The 25582-nt window shown below is 39.7% G+C and overlaps 2 protein-coding genes across 2 annotated transcripts; one reads left to right on the top strand and one right to left on the bottom strand.

Annotated features, from left to right (window-relative positions):
• Nucleotides 1-772: 772 nt before the first annotated feature.
• tnfaip8l1 (tumor necrosis factor, alpha-induced protein 8-like 1) lies at nucleotides 773-16815 on the bottom strand. Its single transcript, XM_020631895.3, has 3 exons — nucleotides 16385-16815; nucleotides 4471-4750; nucleotides 773-3291 (listed from the first exon to the last, which is right to left on the bottom strand). The coding sequence occupies exons 2-3, from the start codon at nucleotides 4740-4742 to the stop codon at nucleotides 3003-3005; spliced, it is 561 nt and encodes a 186-aa protein (XP_020487551.1). The 5' UTR covers nucleotides 4743-4750; nucleotides 16385-16815; the 3' UTR covers nucleotides 773-3002.
• Nucleotides 16816-18972: 2157 nt separating this feature from the next.
• On the top strand, nucleotides 18973-25375 carry cope (COPI coat complex subunit epsilon). The gene is made up of 10 exons (XM_020631917.3): nucleotides 18973-19132; nucleotides 19277-19339; nucleotides 19458-19558; nucleotides 20667-20819; nucleotides 21141-21194; nucleotides 21459-21540; nucleotides 21865-22020; nucleotides 23368-23436; nucleotides 24480-24554; nucleotides 24936-25375. Exons 1-10 carry the CDS (start codon nucleotides 19031-19033, stop codon nucleotides 24987-24989), a joined length of 909 nt encoding a protein of 302 aa, XP_020487573.1. The 5' UTR covers nucleotides 18973-19030; the 3' UTR covers nucleotides 24990-25375.
• The last annotated feature ends 207 nt before the right edge of the window (nucleotides 25376-25582 follow it).

The following is a 25582-nucleotide window of genomic DNA, read 5'->3' as shown; positions in this document are numbered from 1 at the left end:
GCAAACTGAAATTCTCAACTTTTATCCACCCCTTCATTCTTTTTTTATTCAACCTCTTACACAACTGCACAGAAGAAGAAGACAGGCAGAAATAAATCACTTCAGGACACTTTTTTTGCATTATTTGACATCACAGTTGCGTCAAATCAGAACAGGAAGAGGTAAACAGTGAGACGTGACCGGGCTGTGCTCACATCTCAGTTTAGTCATAACTCACTCAACTCCAGGGCGCATTCACTAAAAAGAAGAAATGCATGTTGAGATAATGACCATTAGATGATAATTGGGCGCTTGGTACTGCAGAAGCCTTTCAAGTGGGCTGCAGGGAGGATGTGCAGGCGTGCTACAGGCCAAATTATCATTCCAAAGTCTGAGGAGAAGCAAAGTCATTGACAGATTAAACTCAAACTGAATTCACTTCGAGTGGTTCTCCTGCTACACTTGCAGCCAAGCTGAATGTTTAATTTTCCAAAAACAGAAGCACAAAGTGTTTTTCCGATCACTCATTTCCTGCTCTACCTCTGTGCCTGGCGTGGGTCTGTGGGAAGTGGAAAAACATGACCCATAACTTGAATTGTTTTTCAGTCAGACGGGTCCGTGTTCGCTTTCATGGCTTCCAAACAATGCTGCGAGCAGGAAGAAGGGATTTGGCCGACTTAATCCAGGTCAGACATTCAGTCAGATTACCCTCCTGATCTGGCCGGAAAATTCCAGCATCCAATGTACAGATGGGAAGACACTCAGTGAATGACGGGACAATAAAGATGAGACATTTATTCATTTAAAAAAGTATATTTTTATTATATTTGTTGTGCCTGGATACAATATGGAGACACAAAACAAATAATATGTACATGAGTGAAAATAAAAAACAGTTGTCAATTCCCAAAAGTAAAAAGGCAATAAGATAGGTAGATTCTTCATTTAAAGGACTTCAGTAAAACAAGTGGGGCTGTTGTAGAGGTTTGTGGTAATGTCTGCAAAGTGTTTCATGCATTTTAAAGCAGGAGAGATTTAAGCTAACCCTGAGATGTGGAGGGATTGGAGAAAATGACATCCAAAGACAATTAAAGTCAACTGTTTTTTGGAATTAGGAAAAAGGATTTACTTCAAAGCCTGCCAAAATGGTGCAGTCAGAGTCAAATGGGTCCCACAAATGAGAATACACTCCGGGTCGTAATCGAAGAATTTTAAAGGTGAAATAAAAATTAAAAAAAACAGCCACCACACCTTTGTCTTCATTATCACCATAAGCAGAGTCATAAGTATCAAGTGCATAATGTTTTTTTCTTTTATGTTCCCCTGTAAAGAGACTGCATTTTAAGTGACATCAGTCTTCTTTTCTTTGGCAGAGCTGCTGTGGATGGAGTTAAAGTTTCAGCAATCCTATCTGGAAAAGCACAGCGCTTATTACACGGCTCAATTTCCAATTCTCTCACAGGTACGCACACAAACACACACACACAAGCGCACACACACACACGCACACACACAGAGAATACGAAATGAGGCCGCAGCACAAAACAATCTCCCAGACAGGCTCGGTGATACAAAAACACATAGACAAAAAAGAAAGACAGCTATTATATGTGAGGTTGGAGAGGGATAGTAGTAACTATTCATATGCTCTTTTATAAGGAAGAAACACGACAACATCTTTCACTCCATTAAAAGCACTTGCATCTCACAAACAGTGATGGTAATCTCCATCACATTACATGAGGCTGCTGTGTGGTGAAATGGAGAGGCTGCTCGACAGTGGCAGGCTTCAGGCCATTATACCACCCTGGAGTGTGGAGCTATAATTGCAGAGGGAGAGTACAATCAGGTACTGTGTTTGTCTCCGCTCTAATCTCTATATATCCTGCCTGGTCCTCTTCATAGAAACAGAGCTGCAGTTTTGGTCCAGCCATTCATCTGACTGCTCACGGGGAGTCTTTTGAGTCCAGATCTGTCAGAATGTGAACCACAGCTTTTGTGCTTTTATGAGTCAACCCGCGGCAATGCTGATAAACCTGAAGCACAGCTGACCCCAGGCTCAAACATCTATCATGATGAGGGTTTCAACTGTACGCGCGCTTTATTCCCCTCAAACTATATGACAACAAGGCAACCTTTGCACCTGCTGTCATATCGTGCTACTTCCCCGCTGTGATTCAGACATTTATAGACTCAAAAAAATAAAATTTGTCCGAGGAGATAAGCACAGAGCGAGCGAGACATTCGAGTCAACAATGCACAATAAAATTCCTTCATGTTTATGGGCCTTCTCTGACCCAAATACTTGATGTGGCAGCTATAAACCAGTTTATTATAAGGAAAAATAGGTTTATAGGCGCATTCTAAACATAAGCCTGGCCTCTCTACAAAGTGGACTTCAGTGCATGATGGGGAGAGCTGTAAAATGCAGGCTAAGCAGGATTATTTTACTGTTCACATGACGCCATGTATGCAGGGAAGTACAGTACAGCGCTTGTTCAGACTTGAGTGCAATACTACTTGTAGAAAAAGAAACAAGAAGAAAAAAGAACGTCTATATGTCCTTGGGTGTTTGTATAAGACAGAAATTTAGTTTCTTGTCTGTAGCTCGAAAAACCATTAAAAGCACCTTACAGAGATAAAACTGAAGGCCTGTGCCTGGATTCATGTCTTTTTGATTGAGTAAGAGAGCAAGCTTTGTGCCCTTGGAATGAAGATAAAAATATGTTTTTCTAAGGCACAGTTGTCAAGGCTCCTACTCCTGAATATACTGATAAGAGCTTAAAGTTTTACATTCATTCAAAATGAAACATCTGCCGTGGATTAACAACACAAACTAACTTTGGACAAAGTAAAGAGAGTTACAGTGTTACAGTTATGGCTGAAAAAGAACACACAAAAACACAAAACGACAAATGGTCAAATGTCCATTATTGTCACCTTATAAAAAAGAGAAACCCTGCCCGATGGTTCATGAGGGGGTGATTAGAGGTAAAGGTGTTCGAAGAAGAGGTCGCCGGGGGTCAGAGGTTCCCCTCGTCGAGCATCTTGTTGACCCCATTACAAATCCTCTGCAGGTGAGCGCGGTAAACCTCCGAGGGCCCGTACAGAGCCGCCAGGAAGTCACAGTCAGCGAAGTGATTGAACACATGGTTGACTCGTGCGTGGCTCTTGGCTGTCAGGTGGCGTTTGATGGCCTGGTGCAGCAGTTCACGGCAATCATTCAAAATGGCGCTCATGACGCGGCGGTCAAAGGTGAACTCGATCTGGTGGAAACTGACCGCCGTCATGGCCAGAGTGTGAACTTTCTTCCTGTGAGACGACAAGAGAGAGGAGAGGCTGTCAGTTTCTAATTCTGACTGGAGCAGCAGAGGGAGGTAAAAATAGAAACTGCTGTCTTATGAGTTTCTTTTGAAAAGTTTCACCCCCCCCCCCCCCTTACACTCTATCAGTTAAAGGATTGTCCTTCACAGCGTTGCATCTCTATGCTAACATAATCACCATTCTCCATACTGTGCACTAATGTCTGCTTCAAATGCCTCCAAGCTGACTTGTACTTTTTTTTTTTTTTTACTGGGAAATATATAAACTGATGTGACAGACAATTTCCTTAATTTGCCTCCATCAGCACACAAAAATACACTTGAACTGCAGACCTCCTCACATGAAACTCTCAACCAGCTCGAGGCCTCTCATATTCACATACACAATATAACAATACTGTACATATATGGCAGAATTTTTCACATGTTTAGAATATTATTTTGTGCCAAGTGCAAGATGATAGGATTGATACTTCGTTCATGTGTGGAAAATTTAGAGCAAGAACCAGGAGGCAATTAGCCTAGCTTAGCATAAAGACCATAAATGGCTAGCTGGCTTGTTGTTACCAATACCTCAACAATATGCAGCTTTCACACAACTTTAGATTTAAGTTAAACATAGTTACCATAACTTCTAGCTGTGAAGTCGCTTTATTTTAATAGCACAAATGAGCTGCTTTATTATTGTTGTGTCTTTGTTGTGAGTTTTTAGTGTTGAATGGATAAATAAATATTCATGAAACTGTCGGCACTGTTGTGTATATGTTTTGCCGTTGCTTTATGAGAAGTCTTTTAGACCTTTTCACCGAATGGAAGGTATCACATCTGTCTGAAGTTCTCTTTTTTATTTACTCACACTGACATTAAAGTTTTTTTAAACAATGAATTTGTTGTAATATTGCTCATTTCGTAGTTCTAGTATGTAACTTCCTCTAAAACAAAAACTGATATTATTACTGTTCGTGAAGACATTAAACAAACAAGATAAACTCAATTTCCGCTAGCTAGCAGTTACCATCTGTTTTTAAGCTAATGTAAGCTAAGCTAAATGCCTCAGGGCTTCTTTTGTCCATTCACAGAGCACAGGCATGAAACTCTGAATAAAAAGAAGAAGCCATGCAACAAAAGTATTTTGTGAAGAAAGTTTTAGAATGACTCAACAACATACCTGAAGTTCTCGACCAGGATCAGCTCCTCGCCGTTGAACTGGTTGTTTCTGTAGAGCACACCCAGCTTCACCACCATCTTGATCAGGTTCTTGATGATCTTCTGCGACTCTTTGCGGTTGCGGGTGTACTCCTTGGTGACGCGGTACAGCTCGTCCAGCACCTCGCTGCTGGTGTCATCAATGAAGAGGTTGGCCATGCTTTTTGTGGCCATCTTGCTCATCAACTTCTTCTGCGCCTGCAGGGCTAAGCTCTTGGTGCTGAAGGAGTCCATGGTCCAGTCTGGTTCAAGATGAGACAGAAAGAGAGGAAAAGTGTTGAGTTAAATGTTCATGAATTTAATGACTGTGGACATATTTCCTTTCCTATTTCACATTTGTTGTTTGCTTGGTTTTAACTTTTTAACAGTGTCTTAATTGGAAGCTGACACTTTCTCATTTTGAGGAAGTAACATAAACACGGTGACGGCCTGCAATGTGTGAGGTTATTATAAATAACATCTACACTAATGCGGTTTAAACTGCAGGGCCAAGAACTGTCCCCTTTATTCGATAATGAGCCGTGGCAGCTGTCAAATTAGTCCCCGCAACCCCCTGGCTCCGAGCCTACAACGTAGTTAGACGACAGCATCATAGCGCTCGCAGGATTACAGTCAGTTACAGCAAGACAATGCAAAGACGGGACGGCGTAATCTAGACGCCTCAAGAAGAGAACGCATCAGGAGATCAAGGTGTGAATGTATGTGTGAAAGAGAGGAGGATGCAGATGGCCCAAAGTCATTCACCACACACCATGTTGCTTGATTTATGTACAACGCTGTATCTGAGTGTGTGTCTGTGTGCCAAAGTAGGGTGTATCAGTGAAAGACTGCGCCCACCAGAGAGGCGTATACGGTGGAGGTCACAGGGGTTAACAGCTTATCTCTCCTCTCAAATAAGGCACGGCCACAGCACGCCACGTCATTTCAGGTAGTGTGTCTTAAAGCATTCTCTAGGTCACCCTCTAAAAGGTTTTTACATTCTGTCTTTGTGAAAAATAAATTCAACTATTTTCCTCAAGACTCTTTACTTGACCTGACCTTCGTCAAACTCCAAGGATAACGTGGGAGAACATGAGAGGAAACAGGCAACAAAAGAAAGATTTGATCAATTTTTAGGATGACTAAGGGAACTGTACTTGCAATCTTAACAGTTTTTTCTAAAAGAATAACTTTAAACTATTGTGTAGACAAAAAAAGCACTGTTAGATATATTTAAGGAACCTTTAAACAATGTTACGAAAATGTTATTTTTTAAAACTTAAATACTGATCATATGATGTCTGAAATGATGTGCTAGAAGCTCCAGAGGTGACGCTCGCTGTTTTCCACAAGAGGGAGAAAATGCAGAGTTGTTAACATTTTTATTCTACAATTATCTCAGCAGACGCTTTTATCCAAAGCCAAACACATCGGAGAGTAAGTACAACACAAGCAAGGAATCTAGAAAGGAGACAACAACGTCAGGAAGTGCAAATGAACAGCTTGAAGTTTGATCGGGAACTGCTGACAGGCAGTGCACAGAGGCAAAGCATTAAGTTCTTATCAGCATCAAAACCATCCTAAAATCTTCATTATCAAACAAAACCATTGTCTTCATCATCAATATCATTAAGTGCATGCGTTGTTGTTTTTTAAAACAACAATTTACAAAAAGAACACAGCATCATGTGTTTCCTTCTTGCTTGAAAACTGACTAAAAAAAAGCCCCACTTACCTTTCCTTCCCTGATTTTCTTTCAATTGACTAATCAACCTACTGTTAACCTTATAAGATTTATTCCCAACATTCCTGCTGCACTTTAAAGATAATATCTGCATGACAGCGTTATGTTCCCTCTCAAGGTTTAGATTCTGTTACTTTCTATTTCTTTTTATATAACATTACAGTGAGAAGAGCATGGAGCCACACCGGCCTATTCCTCCTAACCACTCACCAACACAACCAGAGTCAGTGTTTCAGACCAGACAAAGCAACAAGAGGACCTGAATATGAATTCTGATTTATCAAAAGGAAGACAAGCGCCTAAAGGATGGAGGCATTTCATCTCTATGTTTTTTTTGGTGGGAACTGCTTTGTCACACCAGTTACTAAAAAAAACGTCAAGAACGGCTCTTCTCCTAATCTCAAAGTGTCCTTTAACCAGGCAAAGTCCTTGTTAGAGTGCAATTAATAACATGGACGTGTTGCTTCTCTTCAGCAACAAAATAGGCCTGCAACTAAGTTTTATTGCAATGAGTTATTTACCTGCTCCCCCCCCCACCTTTTTTTGAATCAATAAATTGTTCTGTCACTGACATTTGTGAAAAATGCTGCTTTATTTCTCTTCTCTTCAACACCCACAGACCCAAAACACCAGGATTATTAGTTACTTAGATGTAAAACAGAAAAAGGGGAAGCTATCTGATAAGACAGTAGTTGTAGTATGTGCATGTTAAATGACCCTAACAACGGATGGTTGTATATGTATTTCTCCAGATTGACAGATGAGTTGAGGGTTTGTCTCCTTCAGAGTGAAAACAAATCATAAAAATGCCTCTAGAATTCTAGACAGAAAAATGTATACGCCCTTTTCCCTTAGTGTGGCATCTGAGGAGTCAGGGCTATACTCACCTGACAAGTGGGATGCTTGTTTACCACAGGCAGACAAATAAGCAGTCACCAGTCCGATCTTATTTCTTGAGATCCAGGATGGCATTTATTTAGCCCATAGTGCCTGCACAAATATAATTATTTTGTTTTCACTGTGACAAAAGTGTCCCATTCACATCACAACAGGGGTTTAATCTCTTTACAATATCCCTCCACATGAAATAATCCTTAAAGCTTACTTTATGTCTGGCAGTTTCCTTTTCCCACGTGACAGCAAATAATAAAAGATCCAAAGCAGGAGAGATTCTATTAGTGCAGCAGACAATATGAACGATGACATATCCCTGCTGGGTGACTTGTGTTTTTATTTTACTTTTTACTGTTGGTACTAGAAGGCAAGTGCGTCTGCTGCTACAGTGTGTGACTTTCATTTCTCTCTCTCTGTCTCTCTCCCCCTCTGCAATGCCTCTCCAAGAATATCAATAAGACTCCTTAGAGAGAGTGTCAGCAGGATGCTTCCCAGGGAGGAGACACACGAGAAGAGGGAGAGCAAAGACAAGAGGCAGAGAGATGGAGACACAAAGGGCGGGCGGGCGGGAGTGTGTTATAAATCAATCCAGGAACATAGAGCAACATGTAGGTGTTTGAATGAGAGGTCATTTAAACTCTGTGGCATGCTGAATCTATGAATCTAGTTTTGCAGATGCTCGACATTTTAAATCAGGTGTTTTTGCTGGATAACTTTTAGATCCCCATCCACCCTTTCCTCATGATTGTTACTCCGAACTTGCCAAGCCGCACTTGTTACAGAAAATCCTGCCCTGATGCAATGTGTGTGAAATGGATAACAAGGAGAAGGACACTAATGATCAGACTGAAAGAAAAAAAAAAGGAACTTGCATCTTTCGTTTCTGCTTAAGCTGCGACTGAAAACAATCACTATGAGTGCCATCACCCTCTAATCACAGCAGAGGACCTCAAGAGGACAATTGGCCATTGAAAAACACTTAGAGGAAGTCTTCATTCAGCACCCTCTCTTCCTCACTTTCTCGGTGCCCTTGCTGATGGACATGCAAGAGTTTTGAGAAGTGCAAATGGATAATGGGAACATTAAGAAGAGGAACCTCTTTCTCAGATTGGAGGGTGATTTCATAGTGCTCATTAAATTCCTGTCTCTCGTCAGGGACCGGAGCCATCATAGCTGTCAACTCTGTGTCGCCCCGCAGACAAACAGCGCCAAAAAAAAAAATAGAGGAGGAGAAAGGGGAAGAATCAGAAAGGGAGGTGTGTTTTGCTTTCATCCAAACACTTTTAACGCAGCGCCACGAGGAGTGTCTGTCCGAGGATTCACTCAAGGCTGAAAAAGTGACACTTGCACTCCTAAAGATGGAGCGAGATCCTCACTGTGGCTGTCACTTCCACCCCATCCACCCATTTCCCCCAAAGCAGAGAAAACTAAAGGCTGTGAGAAAAGGGGTCCTCAAGGGACAGGTGTTGCAGTGATGAAAAGGTTTTCGATCAAGGAATCTTTTTTTTTTTTTTAGGTGACTTTGCAGCATGAGAGCGGTTAGTGCCAAATCTAAATGGCCTGTGAAGTCCTGTGCCCAGGGACAAGCCGGGCCAGCCCTGACACAGCGCCTCCGCAGAATTTATAGGAGGCAAAACATTTAACGGATTTAAGGCAGAACAAGACATGACAGCAGCATACCCTGCTGAGTGTTTTTGCAGAAACATAAAAGCAACAGCCAGCACTGCACACAGGAATCGCACAGACCGACATCTGCATCCCTGATAGGTCTGCTTTGCTGAGCATCTGAAAATGAAAAACAAAGACAGATTGCGACCGCCGACAGATTCTCGGCATAATTACAGCAGTTAGAAGAGCTACAAAATCATCAACTGGCTTAGAAAAAGCCTGCATACATTCACTCACAAAGACATGAGCTGAGCAAACACAACTCATGGAAATGAAACTGGACCCTACACAGAGTTGGATGGATGTCTTATAACCCTGGGGGAGCCTGGGTGATGCATTCAGGGACTCCCACACCCTCCTGCAGGTGCAGACAGCCCTGTCTGCCCTGCATGACAGCCCGACTGAGGGATTGAGATCAAAAAGAAGCTGTGATGACGAAGTAATAACCCAGCTGTCCTCTCTAGTCCTTGGAGGATTATTGAAGCTGGGTCAGATGAAGCCGGATAGGCCCTTTATTATCTGGGTTTAATTTGCGTAGTCTCTTTGAGTTTCAGAGCATGCAGAAGCTGACGTCTGCATTGGGGACATTTCAGCCAAAAGCTTTTCCTAATTCATTTGGGAATAAGGGGAAAATGCGTGGGATGACAACTCCTACTGGCTGTCGCTTTCATTTAGCGGTAAAACAATGTGGCCGTTGTGGAGACCTTCGAGGCTAATGCCAGGAAAAAACATCTATAAAAGACATCTATATTTTGTTGATAGCACTCTGTTGAAGACAAGCGTGGTGGATGGAAATGTCGGAACTGTGAAATGTCTTAGCAACCCTTGACTTACAAACCAAAAGTTTTGTAAAGACATTGAATTGCAGTGTTTCCCCTAGGTTTACAGCATTGGGGGGGGAGACACACTGACAAGGTTCAAGGTAACTTATTTCCCTGATTTCAGACTCTATCCACTATCTCTACAATAAAGGAACAAAAAGCCCAAAAATAAATCTTAAAAAAAAGATACCAAAAAAACCCATAAGGGTAGGGGAAACACTGAATTGAAATAACTTTACTGAAATCCAGCGGACTAATTTTCTACTTCTTTAAAGCCACAATGTGTATGAATTTAGTTTGGTGCGCTTTGGCGCCCACCAAAGGTGTCTCAGTGCAACTCCACTGACACTGTCGTAAGACACACAGTGCTGTTACGCCTCACACTTTTAAATAACATGCATTTGTTCACAAGCGTATGATGTGAAGCCGGCAAAGACGTTGTGAGAAGCTAAACCAACATTTGGACGGACGCGGTAGTATTACCAGATTTTGTGCAAATATGACTCTGAGAGCATCTTTACCCCCGTGTTTGCAAACTGTTTGCACATGGAGTATGTGGATGTGTTATAACTTGGGTTAGATACAGTTCTGCACCCGGTAAAGCTGCTGAACATGAGAAAACAATACAAACTAATGTAACATAGCCATCTGTTCTGAATATTATCTGCAGGGATGTACACACTCTGCTTCTTGCTCTGTCACTCCTCACTGTCCTCCTCCTCTTAGCCTCAGCCACACAGAGACGGGCTAACTGACTATTTTTTTGTAACCGAAGGCTTGTGTGTGAAGTCGTGCCATAAAGCCGCATGCACTTCTCGTGAGATGATCTCAGACTTGGCCGAAGCTACACTTTGGACTGAGAGTTAATTGGCATGCGAACACTGTGAAACCAGTTTCGTTGTCACTGTAGACATCACATCAGATGAACAACAACATGTTAGCATTTAAATGTGCAAACGTTAGCATTTAGCTCAAAGCAACACTGTGTTCAAGAACAAATTTGCCGTCTCTTAGCTTTTTTTCTTGTTCTCGTAAAATGTTTCTTGGACTTTTTATCCAAAATTCTTGAAATGAAACAGCAAAGACTTTTAGCTGTTTCATTTTAAGTAGCCATGCTAGCTTTTAGATATCAAATACGTATGCGTTTCCTGTAAAAACTTCAATTGTTAGAAGAATCAGATGAAGTTCTGCGTTTAGTCATCAGTACTGACTATGAGAATGTTCAAGCACAAACACAGGGATGATGAACCGTGACATCATGCTTGCTCAATAGTCCTTCACATCATGGGGGGAAAGAATATTTGTGAAAAGAGTTTCATTGGAGGCTAAATGAGTAAAGAAGTTTATGTTTGAGGTATTGAGGCATAAAAAGAAGATGAAAGTTGCTGGATAAACTTTGAGAAAACAGAGTGAGAACATGTTCATCAAAATTTCAAAAGAGTCAGTGGAGACAAATTAAAATGTCTTGTTTTATCTCTCAAACAGTCCCAAAGCCAAAGATATGGAAATGAAACTCATACAGAAAGAGAGGAGCTTAAAGTCCTCTTATTTGACAAGCAGAAAACAGTATATGGTTGGTTTTCCAAAAATCATTTCCATTTGTTGATTTAATACAATTTCATAAAACCAAAAAGGGGAGGTAGTATATACATACTGTGCAAAGTTTCAACACTAAATGCATGAATCTATTCAGCATAAATCCAGCATGATGAGTGTGCGCTACTTTTCTAAATGTGGGTATTGACCAGGATCCTGAATGCAACCTCTGCACCTGCTGTACTCACATGTATGTCAAAGTAAAGCTGAGGTATGACAGGTGAGAAAGAGCCAGAAATTATACACCTGTGGCTTCCACCCACGCTAACCAATGCCATCATGCTTTGAGAGGCCCACAGCACCCGAAATATCCCCACTCTGATACTTCCTGCCAACAGCATGGTGTACACTGATAACAGTCACCATAAAGAGAAAAACCAATGTGGAAAAAAACAAAACGCATTTCTTCATGTACTTGGCCACATCAAGTTTCTAAAAAGGCTTTGGCAGAGATGGTAGAACTTTTCATGACACATCATTTTGCAAGTGATCGGTTGATGGCAGCAGAAAATGTCACGACTTTCATTCTCTTCAGGGATCAGTAGTCACATGGATTGGGGCACTGTGACCCTGACAGAGACGACTCCATCAGCAAAGAGGATCTTCAATGCTAGAAGATGGAGGCGATTACAGAGAACAGCTCTGTATTTGTAGAGATTGACTACTCTCGAGCTCTCTGGACAGACATAAATCTCACCACAATCCTGCACCGCACAACACGGGGGGGGGAAAAAAACATCCCAATTATCTGCCCTCAACATAAAGTGTGTCTGAAATTACCTCTCATTTTGACAGTTGCCCTTTTCTAATGTGCACTTAACATATTCAGGCAACATCCAGAAGCTTAGTTAACATTTTACATGTAAATGATAAAGATAGTCTTTTACATTTTCTAAGCACACCTTGGTAACTGGGAGATTCAAGGCACACACCGTCAAACTGAGACGCCATCAGTTTTTTTTAAGGGGATCTGTTTCACCATATGCCCTTTTCCCTGTTCCCATGTCTCCTATTTCTACCACGCTTAGGTCTGACAAAAAATATGATCACTGTCTAACACAACCGACTTGTTGACTTGAATAAACTCCATTTTGACATGCTGCCACCACAAAGTAAACATGATGAGCAGCATAAAGGTTGTATTTATTGCAGAGCAGTGGAAGTGGATTTGATGTTGCTGCACTGTGTACACTGTGTGAACATACTGTATTTACCTAGCTGCCTTATGGTTGAACTCCCATGAGTAAAAGTTCGATCAAAAAAACTGTCGCCATGTGAGAAGCAGGGAGTCTGCAGAACCACTCCCTATACCTTTTCCAACAACACTTCAAAAATCACACTGCACAAGTTACAATTTTTTTTTTTTTTTTTTTAAACAATTGCAGGCCATGTCAGACATTTTTAGGAAAGCATTTTGTTCATGACTAAAAGCATTTCGGATGTCATTATTACTAATTCTTTAGAGAAAATCTTGAAAGAGAAAACTTCTTCCCTGACAGATCCTGCCCAGCTGCATGATATAATCGCTCTCCACTTTGAGAAACAATAGACAATCCTCCGTGTTATATAAGGTACATCCGTGCTTTGTGTGCAGAGAGGACAAGTAAGCACTCAAACGAGCGCTGCTACTGGAACTACTCCACTGTTGGGGAATAAACAGCAGGATTTCAGGACAAGTGAACGCAGCAACTTCATCTTTCATCAAGTTTTGTAGCGCTTGCTTCACTCTTTCTCAGACAAGGTCGTAGAGAGAGCTAGTACTCGGACTGGTGTGCGTTTGCAATTATAAATGCCAAGTCGAGTGCGTTTGTGTAAGGCTCTTTATTTACACACACTCATCTAGTTCAGCAGGTCTGACATGCGCGTTATGATTTCATCAAAAAGAAAGCGACGCACATATGTGAGCATGCAGGTTTTGGATTTAATAGTGGATCTTTGTAAGATGTTCTGTCACTCTCATCTTCCCACACAGTCTCTATCTGTGAAGACTTGTGCAGATCTGCTGAGAAAGGAGGCAATCAGTGCTCAGACATCCTGCCTTGTCCTACTCCTTTTTTTAACAGTTTTCTCAGATCTGCCAGGGCCCTGTGCAAAATTAATAATTAACTCATCGCTATATAATGGATTGCAGATTAATAATTCAGCCTGCCGATTTGGACTAAAATAGACCCGGGGCAAAGAGGAGAAGGCTACGGTGCAACAGGTTAGGCCAGAGATGTGAGACGGGGGGGGGGGGGGGGGGGAGTTCTGGACTTGCAGCACATACAGCGATAGACGGTGTCTTTGAGCTGATGTTGTTAATTCTGCAACGTCAGTGAGTGTTAGGCATGTATATTAAGACTGGGAATACAGGAGCTGATGTGCTGCCTGAGGCTGAGCCAACACAGCACTCACTGACAACATTTGTGGCGGCAATAAAAATGTATCATGCGACAACTTCATATCTGTGTGCAGAAAGACCAGTGCACCCTGATATATTCAGATTTTCATCAAAATATAATTTGCATCTTAACAGCCCTGCGCATAATGCATGACAAAGACAAGGTGCAAACTGGTGCTACAACTGATGTCTGGGCCTATCACACGTTAATTAAGGCCAACATAAGAGCAGCGACCATTATGACTCATTTTAATCACTTGAAGCCCAGAGAGAGTCATTTGTTAACTCTGTCAATTGAGTGGAAAATATCAGTGTGCGCGGTAGTAATAGCAGGAGGGATGGAGACCAGTGAAAACAGAAGGGGGGCTAATAAAGAGGACAAGACTGTGACTAATTCATAACTCAAGTGGGACCTCAAACGAGTCTGCTCTATTGGCAGATGTCAACACCCCTCAGCCTCTCTGTTTTAAACAATGTCCTGATATTTGCAGGGCAGAAAGCTCTGCTCTTTCAGCCAAGTGCACATGCTCCGAGTGTTTTGGGTTTCCACGGAAACTGGAGGCCACCTGCGTGCTGGGCTGAACTTTGCAGCCCAGTAAAAAGCAGGTCATACACCTCTCCTGTCTTGTTGGTGAGTTACCATGGATCCTCCTCAGCTGGACTCCACAGTTTCTCTAACATTAGGGCTGCATTTCCAGCTCTGCCTGCCCTTAATAACACTACATGGTGTTTGGCAACATGGCTGTATTGTCCTTTTCTAAAAGACACACAGGGGCGGGGATATGCAGCACTGATACTATGAAATATATAGTCAAGGCTTACCAGCATCTACTTAATCCAGCTGGACAGTCATTATTATTACTTGTTTTTCAGAATCACATCTACTGAAACAATAATAAAGCTGTTGTGAAGCACAAGCCTATGATTAATGGTGAACAGCAAATGCTCATTAAGAGCAGCCAAGGATGAAATCTAAAACAAACTGACTGTAATTGCTCTGCTTCCCTGCATTTCATTTCATTCACACAATATTTTCATTCTGTACCAATGTCATCATTTTAAGGCTGTAATTAAGGATTATTTGAATCATCATGAATTCGTTTCCTCTTCTTAACAACAAACTGTCATTCAATAGTAAAAAAGAAAAGCTTACTTAAGCTTACTGTGAGGCCTTCACATTGTTTGTTTGGTCTGACAAGCATAAGAAACCCCCAAATGCATCAAATGAACCGATAATGAATTCATTTGTTATTTAAGTGGGCCACATACCAAGGTTAGGCATAAAGTGTACTACAAATTGGCAATGATGTAATCAAAAGTCTTTAGCCTAAAGATTTACAGAGTACAGTGATATAAAAAGAGAAGAAAAAAAACACATCAAATATAGTGGCTAAAACTGGGAAATATTTGGCATTTGTGCTTATAAGCTAAAAATAGATTTCTCTGACTGAGTTTTGGCCCCTGCATAAGTTCATGAGTTACCAGCTATGGCAACCCACAACAACAAAGCCACAAAAGAAGCCTCAGCATCTTAAAAAAAAAAAAGTGGATCCAAAAATGGCATATCATTTCACCACTGATACAGCTAATGCAAGGAGAGAGGCAACTCTGAGTCTTGATCCAGGACCATAATTCATTTGACATGTCTGTTGAGGCCGTGCATGATAATGTGTGCCGCTACCTGCCAGAGCCTCTGCTGCACAGTGGAGCCATTCATCCACAGTCTAGCCTTGTGCTTTACAATGTAAACACAGCAGTGTGTTACAAAACATATCAGTGTTTGCAAAACATATGCTTTCTTCACCCCTTACAGTCTAGTTTTCAAAACGAAGGGGGTTATGCTGGCGTATCATGTGATTAACCTTGCAGTTTTATCAGATTTCTTCTTCTTGTTTACACAATCCCTCAATTTCTTATGAGATGGTTAAGTGGTGTCGTCTTTTCACCATCATTACTAAATGTAAAACGCAACAGTTGTAACATCTTGTATCAGTAAGTAATTTCTACTAAATTATGGATAGTTTATATCCACTGAATCAAATTGTATCCACAAATTAACATTCAATTATGCTAACTTTATTTAAACTTTATCCAAACACAAAAAAAAAACCCAAAACAAATATGTGTGAATGTTGGTGAAAGTGCCTTCTGAGAACATATCGATTTTTCAAGTCATTGGTTTCATGTGATACCAAATAAGATAAACTATTCAGCAACGTTTTCCCTTTCTTATCAATAGTTTCTTGACCTGCATAGTAAACCTCATAGTTATCCACATCATAGCTTCTTTATGGGGGGGGAAAGGCCACCTTCTTTGTTTAATTATTGACCTGAATGATACTCCCCCATCTCTTTATAATTAGAATAACAGTAGACTTCAAATAATGTCAGCTAATGAATTGCCTATCACATTAAGTCAACAATTCATCAATCAGTTTCATTACTTTAATAACCATCCATTGTGGTCTACAATGGCACTGTTTAGCATAATAAGCTGGAGCCATTTTGCTGGTAGCTTGCTTTCTAAAAAAGCTATATTTGAATCACTGCCTGACTGATAAGCTGCAATGACTGACCGTCACTTCCGCTAACTTTGTACCGACCTAGAAAACTAAACTGAGTCTTGTTTTAAGTATTTTGTCTATTGAACATTCAGAAAAGTTGCTCTATGCTGACACGAGTTACAATTTTAAGGTCCAAAAAACACTGAGTGGGGTGAAAGTTTTCATTGACTATTGGTGATGTTGTTGAGGTGTTTCATTAAAAACCCGCTCGAGCATTAAGATGAACTCACCTTTCTCTCAGCTCAGTGGGACACAGGAGGAGTTGTCAGCCAAAAACAGGACTAGGTAATCTGAGCAAAATCTCTCAGGTCTTCATCCTGGCAGGGCAGGGAAAAGTTGCTTCACAGCATGTTTGTGGTTGTTGGATCTCGATAAGGACACAAACACGTCCTCCCCTCGCTGCAGCCTTCTGTTGTGTAGCCGCGTATCAGGCACAGATGTTAAATTATTGAAAGAGTGTTTTCTTCCCTCGGCTGTTGTGGGATCGGTTACAAGAGTTTGTTGAAACCAGATTCCTCCTCCTCCTACTTCTACTCGTAAGAAAAAAAAAAAAGTTTCAAACTTGAGGGGGATCTGGAAATCAACAGACTGATGTTGGGTTGGGCCAATGAAGGAGCAATAAGGGGAGTGGAGTAGTGGTCCAGCCCAATCAGGCCGAAAAGAAAGGACCATTTACGGCCAGCACATTCCCTGCCCCCATTAGGGTTTCCAGTAATTATCCTTGTCCAGCTCCCAGTCCCAAGGCTGAGAATTTCCCAGAGGAAACGGTGTTAAGGGAACAATGAACAGGAACTGTGGGGAGCTTTTTTTTTTCTTCTGTTATTGGCATAAAAATAAGTATATATTGCACTCTTAAGTCGAACATTCATTAAAGTATAGGCTACTTAGACTATGTTTTACTTAGGCTACTATTATAAAATTCATTTTAATTTTTCATAATCACATATTCATAGATGCAGTATATAAGTTATGAGAAACGAGGGAGGGGGGTATTTTGTCAGCGGATGTTTTTAGGACACAGGAAGTTTTTCCTCATCTGTGAAATGAGGACACAGGAACTCCCGAGGTCAAAATAGCCTTACATTGTTAACTTAGGCTGAACTCATTTTACAGTATAACAAGTAAAGAGTTTTAGGACAGAAAACCGAGGTCACACGTTATTTTTTTATAAAGTAGGCCTAATTGATATAATGTATCATACGCATGGCAATATTTAAAACATCGCATATCAATACTGGTATCTTCTATACATCTTTTTATGCTGCTTCAAGTAGGCCTTAATATTTACAGTCCTAATACAACATCAGACAGCTGCAGTGTTGAAATTAAACTGACGCGCCCTCTAGTGGTATAACCTGATAAGTAAAGGTAATGTGTCGTATACATACATACATACTGACTCATTAGGATAAGTTTGCAAAAGTCAGTAAACATGGTCCAGTCTATAATACAAAACATGATTAAATACAATCTGTAATCGTAATTATTGCCCAGTGCTCAAAGTAAAATAAAATAAAAATCTGGATTTTGCAAGATATTGTATAGGATTTTTGGACATAATTACAATTTATTATACAAAAGGGTTAGTTTGTGAATATATCTGACACGCAGTTAATCTCTAAAGAATTTTAAGATTATTAAGTATTATTTAGATATATTTATTATTAATTATTATTATTTATATTAATATTTATTTTAAAATCTAATACTTTAACCCCTTGTGCAACACATTTAAATCATATAACTACGGTACTGCATGAAGTAATTAATAATCCCATGCAAATTAACACTGAAGATCCAACCATCCTAGTAAACCTCTAAATCACATTTCCCATTTTCTTTCAGGCATTTAAAGTTGGTGTTCAGTATACAGATCTGTAGATACTGTAAACTTGTAGCCAAACTATGATGTCGTATTTCTTTTCAGAGTTTTCAGAGTAATAATTTTACATATCTATCTCATCAATCTAATTTTGTATTCCAGAAATTGTTTCAAGTCCTGATTCAAATGTGAATTGTAGATATCTAAAATCTAAACTGACCTTTAGTCATAATGAGAAATGTGGATATCTATAATGACATTTTTAATAGTGAAAAATATTATTATTATTATTATTATGGGATGTTTCTTTATCTTTCATTTCTGAATATACAAATTGTACCTAGTATAGTTGTGGATATCTGAAATCTGAGTTTTTCCCAAGAAAATTGTATAGTAGATATATCTTGTATTTTCATCTGGATATGAAGAATGATGCTGTGGATAGATATTTGACATTGTAAGTTCCATAGCAAAATGTAAATTTTCCTATAGAATGACATGACAGATTTCTGAAATGATCTTTGTTGATATAATGTCATCAATGTTTGGAATGTGCTTTTTAACCTCAAAAAAAATATGTGTGTAATATAAATCCAGTCTAAATATAAATCCAGTCTAAATGGATACTTTTAAAAGTCTTAGACATCCCTGCATTATAATGTCATCAAAACATTAATCGTGAATATTGTTTTTGACAGTTCTTACGAGTGCACATATGGTTATGAGTAGGAGAAATACAGTTATGGACATCTGAAATATAATGACTGATAGGAGTAGCAGAAAATAACAGCTCCAGAAACATACAGAAAAACAGATAAGCCATATTACCAGACAGGGCTAGACTCATCTTACTGCAAAACAAAAAAACATCACAGGTTGCATTAGATCTTTGTATTTTTAACCTCTGAAGTGTCTTTTGCATAAACCTTGCATTATACAAAAAGGGTCCTTTACAATTTATATTTTTCATGTTGAACTCAATCTCCCAGAATTCTCGGGGGGAAACAGGAAGCTGACGTATATCTGCTACGTGTCAGGAACTACTGTTGTCAACATGGCGGCTCAGCAGGGCGATGTTGATGAGCTCTTCGATGTTAAAAATGCCTATTATATTGGCAGTTATCAGCAGTGTATTAACGAGGCTCAAAAGGTGAAGGTAAGTATCAAACTGCGTGAACTTTATGACCTGACATACTGTTAACTCTAAACGTCTGAAGATAACGACATCCTTTAGCACAAATGCTAAACATGTTAGCGGCTACATTGCTGTGAAATACTTCACTTTTTCTTGTTTTAAAAGCCCACGACGCCAGAAAAGGAGACCGAGAGGGACATGTTTCTGTACAGAGCCTACATTGCGCAGGTAAACCGACGTGTTTAAATCGAAAGCTTACGTGTTTCTTGCCATTAGCCGTAAACTCCTGTGTATTTATTTCTGTCAGTGTCTTGATACCGTGTCCGGTTCTGTGTTGTCATTGCAGAGGAAGTATGCTGTTGTCCTGGATGATATCAAGGCCAACTCATCACCTGAGCTTCAGGCTGTCAGGATGTTTGCAGAGTATCTGTCCAATGAAAGTAAAAGGTAGGATATTGTATTTGAGGTGTAGGTCAACATGAAAGAGGGATGGGGCTGAACGATACGTTAATAATAATAATAATAATAATAATAATACATTTTATTTAAAGGCGCCTTTCAAAACTCTCAAGGTCACCTTACAGAGCAGAGATTAAAACAACAAATTAACATTAAAAACAAAAAAAATCCCACAAATGTACAGGATGTAAAAGGAGTTATGAGACCGGGTGGAGAATGATCAGACTGAATAAGCCAGTTTAATGTTTTGAGATGAGATTTGAAAATGGAGAGAGAGTCGATATTACAGATGTGTGGTGGGAGGAAGTCTCAGAGGCGAGGGGGCAGAGCGACTGAAGGCCCTGGACCCCATGGTGGACAGGTGTGAGGGTGGTGCAGTTAGTTGAATGGAGTTACATACACTCCTTTTGTAGAGGTGCCTCATATTGACAAAAATAATATCTCTTTGTCCATAACGATAATTGACAATATTTAGCATCCCTCAAAAATGTACAAAAACATTTAAAAATGTGTTTGTTAAAGTCCTGTATTGTACTAGCTTGCATTTGCTAAGAGTATATTAGATGTGTGTTAATATCAATACAAAAACGTACATAAGAAATACATGTCTTATCTATTAACTTAAAACTGAGTCATTCAAGTAACACAAAAACACTGAAATCATCGGAGCGAGTATTGAGATCAAACAGTGTAGGTGTGCGAAAAACCATTTCAAAGTGGCCTACAACAAAACTATTACAAGAGCTTTTTAAACCTGGTTAGGCTGGTTGTGTCTCTGATCCAAAGTAGTCAAAAGCTGTTTGAAACCATCTTTCTCGACCGCTTGAATTTGAACTGTATCCTTTGTAATATACTGACAAAGGAGTAGGATTGTGTGATATATACGTATATAATCTAAGATAATATCTTAATTGTTCTAACAATGTGTGAAATGACAATGTCGAGAATGTCACTATTTTCAGTGTACTTTGTTTAGTCAGAAAGTATTGGCTTCATCAGAGACAATTCTGATTTTTAAAGTCTATTACAGAATACTATACATACATTATTACTCTATGGCGGTGTAAAGTCCTTATTCTGTTTTTTTTCCTGGCAGGGATGCAATTGTTGCTGATCTAGAAAAAAAGATGGCCAAGAGTGTGGATGCTGCCAACACCACCTTCCTCCTGATGGCTGCCTCCATCTACTACCATGAGCTGAACAGTGATGCTGCTCTAAGGACTTTGCACCAGGGAGAAAGTCTGGAGTGGTAAGAGAGGATTGAGACTTAGTTTCAGTAGGATTTGGTTTACAATCTTGACAGATTCCAAGTTAATACAAAAGCAAAAAAACAAAAACAAAAAAAATGGTTACGTATATACTGTTTGTGTAGGACATGAACATAATTTGCATGAATTTGCAGTCATTGGCAGTTGTTAAAATGTTACAAATACATTAAGGAAAGTCAATTTAAGTGTCAGTTCTTGACAAAAACTCTCTGAGGAGTCACTGGGTTTGTAAGGTTGCTGTCATGTTGAAGACACCAGCCTATTACTGACTAAATTGACCTGAACATTTGTTTATTTTTCAGCATGGCCATGAGCATTCAGGTGCTGCTCAGTCTGGATCGTGTTGACCTTGCCAGGTATGGCAAAACACATGATTTACGCATGATTTGCATTGAATTTTTATGTGAGCCTTGTTATTTTACACTCATGTAAAACATCCAGGTGCTTTGTGAATGTGTTTACTGATGTGATGTGACAGTGAACATGTTCCCCATTGTAATCTCTTTTTTAAAAAAAACCTACAGTAAGGTAACAGGTTAAGTATGGAATAATTATAACATAAAAATAAAAGTAAGCTTATGTTGTCTTTTTGACACGGGACTGTGCCTTCTGATTGACAGGAAAGAGCTGAAGAAGATGCAGGAGCAGGATGAGGACGCTACTCTCACCCAGCTGGCCACAGCCTGGGTTAATATTGCTGTGGTGAGGAGACCAGAGATTATCAATAAACAATATCATGAATTACTCCACACATATTGGATCAAATGGCAGGGGCTGCATGTGGACTAAATCATTTGTTTCCTAAAGGAAATATAGTGTGACATCATTTTTAGTGTGATATAAAGCTCATCTCACCAAAGAACTTTCAGAGTGCTCTGACTGAGGAGCCCCGTGACACCATTACAAGACAAACAAAAAAGACAAATAGAAGTCGTCTTGCTCTTTTATTGGCGCCTCAGCGCGATAAGTGCTGCAGAATAGATTCATTCTTGCCTACATATGTTTACATTGTGCTTGTTGATCCAGGGCGGAGAGAAGCTTCAGGATGCTTACTACATTTTCCAGGAGATGTCGGACAAGTATTCATCAACGCTGCTGCTCCTCAACGGGCAGGCAGCCTGTTACATGGCTCAGAACAAGTGGGAGGAGGCTGAGGGAGTGCTGCAGGAGGCACTTGACAAGGTTAGAGGACTACCAGGTTTTAGTTTCTTTTGTCCCTCTTGTTTTTCACCTGTCACACATTATGTTATCTCACTTTGGCGTATATACATGGGATGCTCTCATTGGTTTTTCTGTGAGTCTGGTGATCCATTCACATCTTTAAAATTAAATCCTTAATGTCCTCTCCTTACAAGGTCAAACCCAATGAAGAACTGCATGCACAATAGAGGAGTTGGGGTCTGGTCAATTAAATGTCTAGTATGTCATTTGACATTCTTTACTGTAACGCCATTTATATTTCTGAAACATAAAAAGACCTAAGATGATAGTCTAGTTCCCTATATGTTAATGCAATATCTTGAAGATTATTATAGGTATTAAGAAACGTTTTACATTTAGATAAAGGACTGTGTAATGCCTCATAAGGTCTTAAATATAGTTTAAGGACGTAGCCTTGAGTGAAAACAGTGCAAGTGTACCAGTGTTATGTTGATGTTCTTTTAGTGCCTGTTTGAACTGCTCGCATTGTAGCAGCAGATGGCACCACATACTCTTTCAAAGTCCAAAGTGTTTGCTCATTGTCCTTAAGAAGAGAAGGTTATGAGATCTGGGGGGCGGGGAATGACGTGCAGGAAGAAGCCGCAGGTTGGACTCTTTCTACCTGCTTGGAGGACTCTGTACATGGGCTGCTAACTTACCTCTAGGCCATCTACGGCCCAGATCTGTTTTTCTTTTAATTGCACATGCACTGCTGATGGTGAATTTTAAAACCAGACCTGAGTTGAACAGAATCCAATATGATTTTGTTGAATGGCACAAAAACTAAACAACTTGTTTAGATTAACTGTGGTGAAGCTAAATGTAAATGTTGAGCTTTTTTTTTTTTAACACCCAAACAAACCTTTGTTGTCCTCCTGCCTAATGGGGCAGGCTATTCATTGATGACTTGATTGGACAGCCCAACACAAAGTTTACTGGGTCAATAGTCACAGGCTGGATATTCAGTCATGTTCTCTTCCACTCAGCACATACACATACACTACTATACTTCAATGGCAACAAAAAAATAAATAACCTGAAAGGATTACCAGAAGTTATAACATAACTCATACACACACAGACCTATACACGTGTAGCAATGCTTATAATCCATTCATGTGGGGTATATATATATCTATATTTACCACCCTGTTTTCTGCTGTTATTGTGATATGAGAAATCAAAATGATTTAGTTTTTCTTATCAAAAATATTGGACCTGATGAAAGATGCTCAGCCAGAGGTTCTCTTCTCTCTTGCTGTTTTGGCTTCTGTGCTCTCTTTGAGAATGACTGACTTGGTTTTTGTCCATCTCTGCTCCCCCCTTTAGGACAGCAGCCACCCTGAGACGTTGATCAACCTCATTGTGCTTACTCAGCACCTGGGCAAAGCTCCTGAGGTGAGACTTTGGACTTTCTGCTGGGGGCCTTTTGAACATTCATCAGTTAAGCAGTTTCTTAAGACAAACTCATCCTCAGTCAAAAACCGACTTGAAAATCTTTCTCCAGTAACACACTGCGCTTGGAGTCCAAGATGCTCTCCTCAGCAATTTTATCTGTGTTTGCTTTGATTAAAGCCGGCGAAAGCATTCAACCAAGCAATTTCTTGATTGCGTTAGTCCTCTATCGTGAAAAGTGTCACCTAAGCATTTCTTCTGGTTTAGTGCTGTGTTTGTGTTATCCACTCTTGAATTCAGAGTTCAAAAGGATAAAGACTCTATCTGTTTTACGTTTGATGAGCTTGATAGTAATGCAATAGAACACTGACCATTGACACTAAAGCATAGTTCAAAAGTTTCCATGTGTGATAACAGCTGATTAACACATGGCCCTCAAGGTTAACTTTGAGCAAAATAACCTCTTGGTAGTAGATGGTCACTTATGAATATACTTTGTTTAAGGGAAATGAGAGTTAGACTAAATTGAAGTGTGTCATCCCTTGTCACTTGATATCTTAATCAGCAGCTCTTGTACACATCCGTTGAAGGATATACTGTACTAGAAAGTTTCAAAATGCAAAGCCCTAGAGAATAATTTCTCTGTAAAATACATCATGTATTTGCCTACAAGTCAATTATTAATTTTGCCACAGCACAACTTTAGTTTCAGTTTGATGAAAGTTGGATGTTGCTTAACAGTAATATACATACAAACACATCACCTTCCAACAGAGCCTGTAACACTTTGAAGTAGTGAGAAAAGCACCAACACAAACTCAAGTGCAGTGCAAAGACAATGAAACATTCCTGTATATGGTAGAAACTTGTGTTTAAAGTATCCCGATGGACCGGATTTTTCTTTTTTGTTTACAAGCTTTACTAGCATCTTTAAGTCCCTGCCTGTATAGCCGGCTTTAACGGTGTGTGTATATGGGGATTTATGGCTGTTTTCTCTCTCTCCAGTTTTTCTTTTTAAATGCATGATCCATTACTTCTGTTCACAGGTGACCAATCGCTACCTATCTCAGCTGAAAGATGCACACAGAGCCCATCCGTTCCTCAAAGACTATTTAGCCAAGGTAACATCTTGTGCCTGTATTATTTCATGCTTTTGGTTCCAAGGGACACCTCAGATCTATAACGGAGGACACTCAGATGTAAAAGATCCACACACTGTGGTGGACAAACTTTCATAATCTATACTCTGTCATAATTTGATTACTTGGCTCGTTTGTTTTGATGGCTTTGCACAATCCGGTGTCCTCGGGATGAGGTCAAGCAGGATGTATCTTTAGCCTTTGTCACACATTTTCTGTAGTTACGCTGGTGCACAGATGTACATAAACATGTTTTAACTGGGTTACAGCGTTACCAAAGACACCATGTGATTTACAGCTGTTCCCATGGTTGGATGTTTTCCTTATGTTTAACTGTTTCCTCTACTCTTTGTTTTATTGCAGGAGAATGAGTTTGACAGACTAGTGATGCAGTACGCTCCAACTGCTACAGCATAAGACAGCGGCTCTCACTGAGACCTGTCTCTGATGGACTTCAGTAAAACATCCTGCAGAGTCAACAGTCTCTTTCTCTCTCTGACTTGCAGACCTGTATTTGTTTTGATATTTTTTACCTGTAAGAAAAAGTCAGCTTAATTGAAATTTGGCTGTTTTATTTAAACCAGAACAGAAATTATCATAACTCAGATGCAGAGAAAACAAGTCTGCATTTGTATATTCATTCTGTATAGATTTGCATTTCTCTTCTACATAAACACAACTGTTTAATGTAAACATTCCCTTTGAAGTAATGATGTCTAATAACTTTGTTGTGTGTTTTTTTTGTGAGGGAAACAGCTAATGCGAACACCATTTAAAACAAATAAACATAAAAGATTATGAAAGTGTTTTGTGTGCTTTCTAAAATGTATTTCTTACATGTCATCCTGTATAATAATAATAATAACTTTATTTATATAGCACCTTTTAAAAACACAGGTTTACAAAGTGCTTTGACAAACAAAGAACAAAGCAAACTAAACCAAAAACAGAAGAACATTAACAACAGCAAGAACACTACAAATAATTAAAAACAACTCAACAGAAAAGAA

The sequence above is a fragment of the Labrus bergylta genome, chromosome 6 (genome assembly GCF_963930695.1).
Source record: "Labrus bergylta chromosome 6, fLabBer1.1, whole genome shotgun sequence".
Classification (NCBI taxonomy): Eukaryota; Metazoa; Chordata; class Actinopteri; order Labriformes; family Labridae; genus Labrus; species Labrus bergylta.
Note: the sequence above shows the minus strand (reverse complement) of the source record. Positions and strands in the feature narration are given on the sequence as shown.